Genomic DNA, 13,000 nt, shown 5'->3' with positions numbered 1-13,000 from the left:
AAGAGGAGATAATAATCCTACCTGGGCTAGCTCAGAATACAGATGTCTTTGCTAACCCAATAATCTTATCAGGTTGGTGAATATTCCATCGAGAATTCATAATTCGTTTTTACAGCAAAAGAAGGCATAGGCTTAGATGCTATTTGCATGTGATCATTTTCAAAGAGGTTGCTGCTGAATACAAGTTACATAAGAATTGATTGATCTGAAGCATCAGATGGCTACTAGTCAACAGTAACCAATATGTTTTCAGTTTCATTTACACATCCATGTTAATAAGCCTCATACATGTTTAAAAAAACACTTACACCGGTCAAATCATTGGATACCATACATTAAATTGATCATTTTCATGTTAATCCATCTGCATTCATTCCTCTTTCATTACTGTATAGTAATAGCTTATAAAGATTTCTAAACAATATACAGAGCTGCACTGCAATAACTGAATTTTACATCTGCTTCAAATGAGCTCACTTTAAGAAAGACATACTTCTTAAAGGGCAGCTGTAAACCTGATTAATTACATCAGTGCTGTAGCCAGCCACACATTTCGTAACAGAAGCCCATCACTCAAATTCCAGCCCTAGAAAAACCAATTTTTTTTTTTTTTATAAACAAGGATTAGGAAATGCAAAACATTTCAATCACCAACAAGTAAACCAGGAGTCCTTTTCCATAGAAATAGGTCAAAGCCATATTACTATCTTAATCAGAGGCATCTCAATACAGTTAAAGCCAAGAAAATCAGAAAGTTAGGTGCTCCAGCCATGTCTAAGTGGCACAATTGAAAAATAAATAACATGTCTGGCATTTAGCTATGTAACCCGTTTCTATTGAACTCACATTAAAGCACCAGGCCAGGGTGGGTAGCAATTTGAACTCCTTGCTGATGAAGGCTGTTGCTAGTTGACTCCAGCTGGATCTGTGCAAGCTGAGGGCTCAGAGCCATGCTGATGCTGGCTTTGTTTCACCTTTATTATCTAACTGGCTTTTTTTATGGACTAAAACGTACTACTGTAAAAGCTTTCCTCCTATTTTGTGCACATGAGGAAAAATGTTTCATAACTCCGTCCCTATACACCCACACATACAATAAGGCTGTCAATGTGCCCAACCAAGAGGAGTGGAAAAGGCTAGAATATCTAAAAATATACATTTTTACATTAAATAAAAAGAAATTGGCTTTATAAAACTAGTGTTACTCAGTAGTGTTATACATTTTATGAAAAGCAGCTGCTTGCAGCTGACCACTTGCACAACCACAAATTTAAGCAGTAGAAAAGAAATTGTCTGAGCTAATAATTGATAGAAACACCTGGAGAAGCCAAAGGTTCATTTTGAAAGGAAGATAATAGCCCTTGCAGGAATATTTTGGCAAATTGTCTAATTGGTCTGTGAAATAAATTTGCTGCAGTATGTCACAGCTTCCCAAAAGTAAGTCCATTATTGAGATGGCTTGGGGAAATCTACTGCTTAGTCCTAGGTAAGCAGCATAAAATCTGTTTTACTTCTTGGGATCAATCTAGGAACTTGGGACCTGGGTTGGCCATGGTTGGAAACAGGATACTGGGCTTGATGGACCATTGGTCTGTCCTAGTATGGCAACTCTTATGTGAGCAAAGTATAGGACAATCAAGCCATTGTTTGGCTCTTAGGCATTGGTGGAATGAGGCTTTATGACATCACAGTGTCGGCGCTGGTGTGTTGCTAGATGGACCTTTGGTCTGTCCCAGTATGGCAACTCTATGTTTCTCATCCTGGGGAGTTACATTGCTATGCACTTTCTTGGAGAACTGGTGTCTGCATTTGCTTTCTTCCTGATGCTTTCTGTAAAAAAAAAAAAAAAAAAAATGAGATAAGATATGTACTGATGATAAATTTGTCTTGTTAATACACCTGTACCTTTTCAATGGAGGATAAGGAAACAGGAACTTGAAAGGCTGCATTTAGCTCTCTTTAGGAATCTGTATTTTTTGATACTTGTGTCTGGCTTACACAGGAAGGTGTAAGTTTGTGTGTTTTTCCCTATCTGTCCTGGCAGACTCACAATTTAACTGTCGTATCTGGAGGGATTAGGTGGCTTGTCCAGAGTCACAAGGAGCATGCTGGGATTGAACTCATGACCTCTAACCACTTGGCTACACCATCCCTCGAATGTGATATGTATATTATTAGTTACTAAGATTGTTGATTGTGATATTTTGAAAAGGGATGTTATAATGCCTCTGTATTGCTCCATGGTGCGACCAAACCTGGAGTACTGTGTTCAATTCTGGTTGCCTTATCTCAAAAAAGATATAGCAGAACTAGAAAAGGTTCAAAGAAGAGCAACCAAGGTGATAAAGGAAATGGAGCTCCTCTCAACCGAGGAAAGACTAAAGATGTTAGGGCTCTTCAGCTTGGAAAAGTGGTGCAGAATGGGTACAAGCGGATCGATTTTTTACTCCATCAAAAATTACAAAGACTAGGAGACCCTTAATGAAGTTACAGGGAAATACTTTTAAAATCAATCGGAGGAAATATTTTTTCACTGAGAATAGTTAAGATCTGGAATGCATTGCCAGAGGATATGGTAAGAACAGTTAATGTAGCTGGTTTTAAAAAAGATTCAGACGAGTTCCTGGAGGAAAAGTCCATAGTCTGCTATTGAGACAGACATAAGGGAAGCATAGAATGCTACGACTATTTGAATTTTCGACAGGTACTTGTGACCTGGATTGGCCACAGTGAAGACAAGATACTGGGCTAGATGGACTATTGATCTGACCCAGTAAGGCTGTTCTTATGTTGGTAAATATCCACTATTTGCATGTCCCTATTCAGAAAGGACAGACACGGGCCCATTCTGAAATCCTCTCTACTCTGCAAAAAAAAACCCCAAGAGAAATAGTGTATGCTTCAACCTGCTAAGTCTCTCCGCCCAATATCCACAAGTCCTTCATAAAGTCCTTTGATTGGATTTTCTCCTGCTAGGATCACCCCATGAAGCCATATAAGCAGCATTCTGTGACCATGGTCCCTGTAACTTTTAGTACCTGTAAATACAAAACACAAAAGCACATGCTTAAAAACAGAGGGTCACTGGTCAGATTTGATTCTCAGCCTACAATGAGGAAATTCCTTTTTGAGATGTCACAATTGCATCACTTTGAACAATTGCTTATGAACGGATGTCTGTGCACCTCTTTGATGCTGGTAAATATATCAAATATGCATTGCAGAACGAGAATGAGAGTAATCTGATGCAGTGGTAATCCTCACCCAGAAGTTTGTATTAATTGGGAAGAATGCATGCTTTGTAAATGGGTCTCTGCCAGAGTCTCTAATGAAAGTATAAAATATTCCAGTTGATGAGGATCCTCAACCTACGTCAGTTGAAGACTTCCTCTGAAGGTGCCCCAAAATCCCTTTTACCAAGCTTGGCAGGCAGCAGTAATGACCCTAATGCTGGCAGCGACTGTTATGCTTGGTAGAAGGGAATTCCGGCCACATTTGGAGGAGGTCCTCAGCTGCCGGTGCTTGGGGAAACCCAAAAATAAAACCAGAAATGCATTTCCTTTTCTGTTATGTTGAACACAATACAAAGACATCTGCAATATACATTGCCCAAAGCTAATGTATTTCAGTCAATAAATTCCAGGTTTTTTAACCTTTGTTGGCTGGAGATTTATTTTTCCATCAAGTTAGTTCCAGTTTTTCTACAAATTCCTCTTAAAGCAGTTGCTGTCCATTGGTTCCTCCTACCATGGTCCAGCATTTCTCCTTCTCTTCCCTCCCTCCCACTGGATCCCTTTTTTCCTCTCCCTACTCCTGCACAGCATTTCTTCCTCTCTTCTCCACTCCCATGTGCAGCATGTCTCCCTCTCTCTTCATTTCCTCTTTTGCAAAGGGAGTGGGAAAAGAGAGAGGGATCCAGGGTGCATCTCTCTCTCTCCCTCTCTACAACCACATCCAGCATGGCTTGTCCCCTGGGCAGTATCTTTTGCCTGGCCCCACCAACCCCGTGAACATTTCTCCTTCTATCATCCCCCTCTAGTGCCATGCCACATTTCTCCCTCCATCACCATCCAACATTCCTTTCCATCCTTCTCTCTACACCACAACATCCAATATTTCTCCCTCCCTCCCTCTTCTCCACCACATTGCCCAACAATTCTCCCTTTTTCTTCCTTTCTCCATGTGCACCATCTCTTTTTCCTCCTGCCCCATGCATCTATGTCCAGCCATTCTCTCCCCTCCCCCACCAGCAGCATCCCTCTTTCATTTCTTTCCCATCCCCCTAGCCTATGCAGCATCTCTTTCCCCTCCCTTCCCACCTACCCCCAGCCTGCACAGCATCTTACCAGCCTCTCTCTTCAGGCCAAGAGCATGCCTTCGCTCCTCCATGCTACTGGCAGCTGACTCGGAAGCCTTCCCTCTGACACAAACACGTCAAAGGGAAGGTTTCTTGGTCAGCTGCTAGCAGCATGGATTAAGGATCACTTTCTATGGCCTGAAGAGAAAGGCTGGTAAGACACTGCATGGGCTGGGTGTGGGTGGGAAGGGAGGGGATAGAGATGCTGAATAGAGCCAGAGTGCTGCTGGATACAACGCCGGAGGAAGTTGCCACTCCCATGGGAGCTCCGAACAAACCAGATGCATTCCAGCGTGGTCCCTGCGAGTCTGGAGGGGATCTCCGCAGGATTCTCATGGACTCCATTCCTGTACAGTTCTCCAGTCTGAAGGGCAGAGTGGGGAAGTCTGTCTTACCCGTCCACTGCTGCTCAATGGCTCGAATGTGTGCATCTGTGAACTTCCAGTGAACAGCCAGTTTTTTCCACTCGCTAGGTTTGAGGTATTTGGTGGCTAATCTCCACATAACTGAACGAATGTGCTGTGTCTCCAGCCTGTGATCCTGTTTAAAGGTCAAGTGTCGAGCAACCCAGGAGTCAGAATCACTGTTTAGGTTGTCCTGAAATATACAAACAAAAATAATGCAGGATTTAGAGTCACCAAGCCCAAGACATCAAAGAAAAGACCATAACCCCATTAAATGCATGCCAGTGAGCAAGTGCATTATCCATCTCACTTTACCTAAATTAGGGCCGGATTCTCATAACTCACTGGTAAAATCCGGCGACTCAATTTAGTGGCCATAGTGGCAGTGATTTTTCTTTTACGGACGATTCACAGCATAAAGCATACAAATTATATGTACGCTATTTGTGTGGAGAATTGCCGGTAAAGTGGAGGAGTAACTGTGTCTAGCGCTTGCTCAGAAGAGTAAAAGCTAAGTCCAGCTCCTCCCTCCGGTCAAGGCGGCTCTCCCTGTCTTGATCAACTAAGCCACAGGTCTCCCCGAGTTCTGCTGGCTCAGCTGACTGACCAGCAGGGAGAGCAACAGAAGGAAAGCCCCCCTCCCACCGACACCCCCTTCACTGCTGCTGCTGCTGCCCCCCCCCCACCTTGTACAAGATCAGAAAGTGGGATGTCCACTCCCCTCCATAAATAGTAACTAGCTACAAAGAACAAGCCCAGATCCAACAAAACATAAAGCCATACTGGATCAGACTGATAGGTCCATCTAGCCCGGTATCCTCCTTCCAACAGTGGCCAGTCCAGGTCACAAGACTGGCAGAATCCCAGAGGGGCAAGATTCCAAGCCAGTAAAACCCAGGGATAAGGTACAAATACCCAGTAGTGTAGCGAGAGGCACCCCTCCCCCGCCCTTTCCCAACCCCCCTGCTGCATGCACCCCCTCCCGCTAGTTGTTCACCACCACGACCAACTTCAACGTGCTCCTCACAACCACATTGGCTCTCCCTCTGACATCACTTCCTATGCGTGGCAGTGGGAGCCGTCGTGGTTGCGAGGAGCATGTTAACATTGTTGCTCACAGCAGTGAGCAACTAGAGGTATGGGGAATAGGAAGGGGGTGCGCATATGGCAGGGTGGAGGAGTGGGAAGAGGCAGGGCAGACAGGAGGAGGGATGCCGGTGCACCCACCATGATGGCGCCACTGCAAATACCAACTCTTGCAAACTGTATGATGCTGACTTTTAAAACTTGTACTTGTACTTTCTGGACCCCTGTTTGTTTACAAAAATTAGATAGCTCTAAGTCTAATAGGTGTTGGCATTGTCATCTCGAAATAGGGACGTTAGATCATTTATTGTTCTATTGTCCATTCATTTTGGCTTTTTGGAAATCGATTTGGGGGTCAAATAAATTGTTTGTTGGAAAATCCTGTGGCTCTATCCTATGATACCATGTTATTTGGAATGTCAATGAGGAAGAAAAGTCAAATTTCTGCAAAGAATAATAAGCTATTACTTATTATGACAGGAGTTGCCATTCAACAGATTACACTTAATTGGAAAAATTGGAATAGATTAAATTATAGTTTTTGGTGGAATTCATTGTCATATATACAAGATGGAAAGAATGTTAGCCTTGCTTAAAGGTAATTTTAATAACTTTCAGGAGGTTTGGAGGCCATTAATAGAATATTGTAATGAGTAATTATTGGATTATCATTTTTCCCTAATAGGTATAATTGCAAAGTATGGGGGGTTGGGATTTCTGATTTGAATTAAATGATTAGATTAATATGACATATAATATATGCAACTATATATGAATTAATAGGGTAGGGAGGGAGGGTTTAAATACTATAATTTAAGTTAAATTGATAGAGAATCAAGTGATATTGTATAAGTTCAAATGTTATTTTATGATACACTTGTTGTAAGATGTAAAATAAAGAATTTAAAAAAAAAAAAAAAAACTTTACTTGCATGAAGGATGGCAGCCTGCCCAACATTCATAGAGACGTGATCCACAAGAGAGTGATAAACCAAGCGGCCCACTCGTGAAAAAGAGCAGAAGGCTGCAACAGACTTCACACAGACACATCTGGTTCTTGTGGAGTCTCCATATTGAAGATAAAGGGTATAGAGGAGACCACTTGCTCTTTGATTGTCCATCCTCTGACCCGCTACTATGTCTTTAGAAAGTTATGACACATAATGGATCTCATTGATCCATTTAGGCAGCAAAGATTGTTTCTCTTATCCTGGAAGTCCCTCTTTGATCATCTCCCCAGACCAGTGCAGACATGTGAGTTTATGCTCTCTTACCACCAGATAAAGACAGCCCTGTGCAGCCCACAGCCAGTATTTCTCAACCTGCAGGAGATGGAAGGCGAACTAAGCTTGTGCAGTTTTTCCCCTTTGCTGGTGCTGTAATCAATATCCCAGACCCTCCGTCACAACCAGCAGAGCAGGAATGACCAGGGACAAGGGATTTAGGATTAGCACAACTTTTTTTTTTCTTCAAAATGGTGTAAGGCAGGGGTGTCAAAGTCCCTCCTCGAGGGTCACAATCCAGTCGGGTTTTCAGAATTTCCCCAATGAATTTGCATGAGATCTATTAGCATACAATGAAAGTAGTGCATGCAAATAGATCTCATGCATATTCATTGGGGAAAACCTGAAAACCCGACTGGATTGCGGCCTTCGAGGAGGGACTTTGACACCCCTGGTGTAAGGGAAGGAATTTTTGGAATATGTCAAGCTTTTCAGTACTCCTTCAAGGTACCACACCCACCCAGGTGTCTTTTGGTTGCCTAAAATGAAACTCCTCCTGCAAGCACATTATTTTTATATCAGTTGATGTGTCTTTTAAATTTACTGTACCTTTTCCCATTTGTAGAATCGGTCTGCCTTTATGATCATGTCTGCTAGATTAATATGGTTACCACGTGCTGCTACATCAAGTGAGGTTTTTCCTTGCTGCAACAAAGAGGGACAAAAAGCATGCTTCATGTTGGTGATGACTAGGTCATTCTCATTTAACCTGCACATTGCTTCTGTTTTATTAGCTTTAAAGACAGACTTTATTTAAGCTCAGACCACAGATATGGCTTCTTAATAGACAATCACTTTCAAGGTAGCAGTTTTCAGATCCACTTTTAAAGGTAACAAACAGAAATAAAACTAAACAGAACAGAAAAGAAGATGATTTATCTGCTGCCATTTCCTATGCATGAAAAAGGAGCGGGACTTGGGTGTGATTGTATGTGATGATCTTAAGGTGACCAAACAGATTGAAAAGGCAATGACAATGAATAAAGAATTTAAAAAAAAAAGAAAAGGCAATGACAAAATTAGGGTGTATAGGGAGAGGTATGGAAAAAGAAGGCATAAGACTCTGGTGAGACCTCATTTTGAATATTGTGTACAATTTTGGAGGCCACACCTTCAAAAAGATTTTTAAAAAGGATGGAATAGGTCCAGAGGAAGGCTACTAAAATGGTGTGTGGTCTTCGTGATAAGGCGTATGGGGACAGACTTAAAGATCTCAATCTGTATACTTTGGAGGAAAGGCGGGAGAGGGGAGATATGATAGAGACATTTAAATACATATGTTACGGAAATGCGCATGAGTTGAGTCTCGTTCATTTGAAAGGAAGCTCCGGAATGAGAGGGCATAGGATGAAGTTAAGAGGTGATGGGCTCAGGAGTAATCTAAGGAAATACTTTTTTTTTTTTTTTTTTTACAGAAAGGGTGGTAGAATGTAATGTAATGTAAGGAGAAATTAGGTTCTTACCTGCTAATTTACTTTCTTTTAGCTTCTCCAGACCAGTAGAGGTTAACTTTACGAATGGGTATATATCTAATCATGACCAGCAGGTGGAGACTGAAAACAAAACTTTGGGACAGTATATACTATCCTCCCTTCTCTATTTCCCTCAGTCTGCCGAATAGCCAAGCAGAACCAAGAACTGGAAAACAGGAAGAAAACAATACTCCGAACAGGAGTAACAAATAACATACCCAAATGCTGTTGGAAAATGCAGAGGAGAAATACCCGAAGGAAAATGTCCCCACAGCTCGCCAGCTAAGCCAGCCGAGCCACAGCCGCTGTTCTTTAATTCTCCCCGGCCCTAGAAAAATACTAGAACCCGCAGCAAAAAACAAAAACTGCCCGCGAAAACAGCCCCAACAACAACAACAACAACAGACAGGGTGGGGACCTCTACTGGTCTGGAGAAGCTAAAAGAAAGTAAATTAGCAGGTAAGAACCTAATTTCTCCTTCTTTAGCACTCTCCAGACCAGTAGAGGTTAACTTTACGAATGGGACGTACCAAAGCAGTCCCTCTCACGGGCGGGACCCCCGAAGGGCCGATACCAGAACACGCTCACCGAACACCGCGTCCCGACGCGCCTGAACATCTACCCGATAATGTCTAACAAAAGAATACAAGGAGGACCAAACCGCAGCCTTACAAATATCCACCGGAGGCACGAGCGACGACTCAGCCCAAGAAGCCGCCTGACCCCGAGTGGAATGAGCCTTGAGAAACTCCGGAACAGGCTGCTGTTTCAGAAGATAAGCGGAAGCAATCGTCTCCTTGATCCAGCGCGCAATAGTAGCCTTAGAAGCGCCAGCTCCGCGACGAGGACCAGCCAGGAGGACAAAGAGATGATCGGACTTCCGGAATTCCTGGGTCCGCTGCACATCAGAGCGAAGGACCCGACCGACATCCAACTTGCGCAGCTGCCGTTGCTCAGAAGAGCCCTCCCGACCACCCAAGACCGGGAGAACCACCGATTGATTGACATGAAAAGGAGAAACAACCTTCGGCAGAAAGGAAGGAACAGGCCGCAAGACGACCCGCTCCCTAGACAACTCCAAGAAGGGAGCCCTACAAGAGAAAGCCTGCAGCTCAGAAATACTCCTAGCAGAAGTAATGGCCACCAAAAAGACCGCCTTCAAAGTAAGGTCCTTCAAAGAACAGTCGTCCAAGGGCTCGAAAGGCGGGCGCACCAAAACAGAGAGAACCAGATTAAGATCCCAAGAGGGAACCGAGGGCCGTAGGGGAGGCCTAAGCAACTTGGCCGCCCGCAGAAACCGAATCACATCAGGAAGAGCCGATAAACGCTGACCTGACACCAACCCTCGAAAGGTCGACAGGGCCGCAAGATGAACCCGGAGAGAAGACCAAGCCAGGCCTCTATCCAGGCCATCCTGCAAGAACTCTAGAATGTTAGGCAGAGAAGCGCGAAAAGAGGTCACTCCCCGCGCCCGACACCATTCCTCAAAGAGACGCCAAACCCGCACATAAGCCCGAGAGGTAGAAAGCCTCCGGGACCCCAACAGTGTAGCGATCACCTTGTCTGAATATCCCTTCTTGCTAAGGCGACCCCTTTCAAGAGCCACGCCGTAAGACAGAAGAGAGACGGGTCGAACAAGGGAATGGGACCCTGCATCAGAAGGTCGTCCGAGAGAGGCAGAGGAAGAGGAACCGCCACCAGGTGTCTCACCAGATCTGCATACCACGGACGTCGAGGCCAATCCTGAGCCACCAGCACCACCAAACCCGGATGGTGAACAATGCGAAGAAGCACTCTGCCCACCAGCGGCTAAGGAGGGAACACATACAACAGCCCCTCCGTTGGCCACGGCTGGACCAGAGCATCCAGACCCTCGGCCAGCCCTTCCCTGCGACGACTGAAGAAGCGGGGGCACTTTGGCGTTGCCACTCGTGGCCATCAGGTCCATCAGGGGCTGCCCCCAATCTTGCACTATCAACCGAAACGCTCCGGCGCCGAGAAACCACTCTCCTGGATCCAGGAAGTGACGACTGAGGAAGTCTGCCTGAACATTTTCTACCCCGGCTATATGAGAAGCCGAGAGGTCCAGAAGATGGGACTCCGCCCAAACCATGAGCCGAGCCGCCTCCTGCGCCACAGGAGTGCTCTTGGTGCCCCCCTGACGATTGACATAAGCCACCGCCGTGGCATTGTCCGACAGGACTCTGACCGACTTGCCCAGCAAAAGGGAGTGGAAAGCTAACAGCGCCAGCCTGACCGCTCTGGTCTCCAACTCGTTGATCGACCAGGAGGCCTCCTCCGCGGACCAGGTGCCCCGAGCTGAGTGGCCCATAAACTGAGCCCCCCAACCGAGGAGACTCGCATCCGTAAGGAGCACCGTCCACTGCGGGAGATCCAGACCCACCCCCTGAACCAGGTGAGGGGTCCGGAGCCACCAGCGCAGACTGCAGCGCGCCAAGCCTCGCAGGGGAACCGGAACATCCAAATCTTGCCTCCGGGGAGACCACCTCCGGAGCAGAGCATACTGAAGAGGACGCATGTGGGCCCGCGCCCACCTCACCACGTCCAGGGACGCCGCCATTGACCCCAGGACTTGGAGGAAATCTCGCGCCCGAGGACCCCGGGACGCCAAAAGCAGGCGAATCTGAGATTGCAATTTGCTCACCCGGGCCTCTGGAAGGAAGACCTTCCCCAAGGAGATGTCGAACATAACCCCAAGGCACTCCAGACGCTGAGCCGGGACCAACCGACTCTTGGAAAGGTTGACCACCCAGCCCAGCGACCGGAGAAACTCCACCACCCGAGCCGTAACCCGGGAGCTCTCCTGCAACGACTTTGCCCGAATCAACCAGTCGTCCAGGTAGGGGAGAACCAGGATGCCCACCGACCGCAAGGCTGCCGCGACGACCACCATTACCGTGGTGAACGTCCGAGGAGCCGTGGCCAGACCAAAGGGAAGCGCACAGAACTGAAAGTGCCGCCCCAAGATCGCAAAGCGAAGGAAGTGCTGATGAGAGGCCCGAATTGGAACCTGCAAGTAGGCCTCCGTCAGATCGAGAGACGTAAGGAACTCCCCCGGCTGAACCGCCAGAATGACCGACCGCAGCGTTTCCATGCGGAAAGACGGAATCTTGAGAGCTCTGTTGACCCCTTTCAAATCCAGGATGGGCCGAAAGGTCCCCTCCTTTATGGCCACCACAAAGTAAATGGAGTACCTGCCGGTGCCCCACTCCGTAGGGGACACCGGCACCACTGCCTCGAGATCTAGCAAACGCTGAAGGGTCTGACGAAAAGCCTGCGTCTTCCATGGAGTCTGACATGGAGAAGCGAGGAAAAGGTCCGGCAGAGAGCGGGTAAACTCCAGAGCGTAACCGTCCCGCACCACCTCAAGGACCCACTGATCGGACGCGATCTCGGCCCATTTGGGGAAAAATTTGCGCAGCCGGGCCCCCACCGGAACCAAAGGGGGCGCCGGCAAGGAGTCATTGCGCAGGACGGGAAGCGGGGGAACCGGCGGAGGGATTCCCTGCCCCCCGACGGGCCCCCCGAAAGGGCTGCATGCGCTGGAAGAACCGACCCCGGGAAAAACCCTGAGCCGGGAAAGAAGCAGCCCCACGCCCCGGGCGATACTTGCGAAATTCCCGCAAACGCCCCCGGGCAGCCCCACACCTAGACGCAGGGCGGGCACGGTCCTCAGGCAGACGGGGCACCTTCGAGTCCGTCAGAGTCTGAATCAACTCATCTAATTCCTCTCCAAACAAAAAGACCCCCTAAAGGGAACTTTAGTAAACTTAGCTTTGGACGCAGAATCCGCCGCCCAAGCGCGCAGCCACAAAATACGCCGCGCGGCCATGCCATAGACTTAGCCGAAATCCGCACCAAGTCATAAAGAGCATCTGAGAGGAACGAGGCAGCCATCGCAATCTTCGCTACCTCCTGATCCACTAGAGACCAGTCATCAGACTCCCGATCCAGGACACGCTCAGCCCACCGAAACACGGCGCGAGCGACTAGCTCCCCACAAACAGCCGCCTGGACCCCAAAGGCAGAGACATCAAAATCATACTTAAGAAGAGTCTCTAACGCACGCGCCTCCGAGACCCTAAGAGCAGAACCGTCCATAACAGGCACGGTATGCCGCTTAGGAAGTGCCGAGACCACCGCGTTCCCCATTGGCGAAATTAAGGTAGCCCTACCTCCCTCCGGGACGGGATACCCAAGAGCCAAGGCGCACACCAAACGAAACTGCGCCCATAGGCCACTGCGCCAACACAAAATCCCGCAAATCCTGACGCACAGGAAAAGAGCGGGAACCAGGACAGACCCCCTGAAGCAGAGGGGCCCCCATACGCGGGGTCTCCGGCGGCGCCACTGCAAAAATGCAGCACCAAGGAGACC

At 47.2% G+C, this 13,000-nt stretch overlaps 1 protein-coding gene across 4 annotated transcripts in view; it reads right to left on the bottom strand.

Moving 5' to 3' along the window:
- Positions 1–1,624: 1,624 nt before the first annotated feature.
- Positions 1,625–13,000, bottom strand: part of ANKDD1A (ankyrin repeat and death domain containing 1A) — a 37,536-nt gene continuing 26,160 nt past the window's right edge. For all 4 annotated transcript variants that reach the window (XM_033919442.1, XM_033919441.1, XM_033919443.1 and 1 more), the window contains 4 exons: positions 7,680–7,775; positions 4,753–4,954; positions 2,907–3,038; positions 1,625–1,830 (listed from right to left, as the gene is read on the bottom strand). In XM_033919442.1, coding sequence (XP_033775333.1) covers positions 1,769–1,830; positions 2,907–3,038; positions 4,753–4,954; positions 7,680–7,775 — 492 coding nt within the window. In that variant the 3' untranslated portion in view covers positions 1,625–1,768. The remainder of the gene's footprint in view (positions 1,831–2,906; positions 3,039–4,752; positions 4,955–7,679; positions 7,776–13,000) is intronic.

Source organism: Geotrypetes seraphini, chromosome 14 (assembly GCF_902459505.1).
Source record: "Geotrypetes seraphini chromosome 14, aGeoSer1.1, whole genome shotgun sequence".
Lineage (NCBI taxonomy): Eukaryota > Metazoa > Chordata > Amphibia > Gymnophiona > Dermophiidae > Geotrypetes > Geotrypetes seraphini.
Note: the sequence above shows the minus strand (reverse complement) of the source record. Positions and strands in the feature narration are given on the sequence as shown.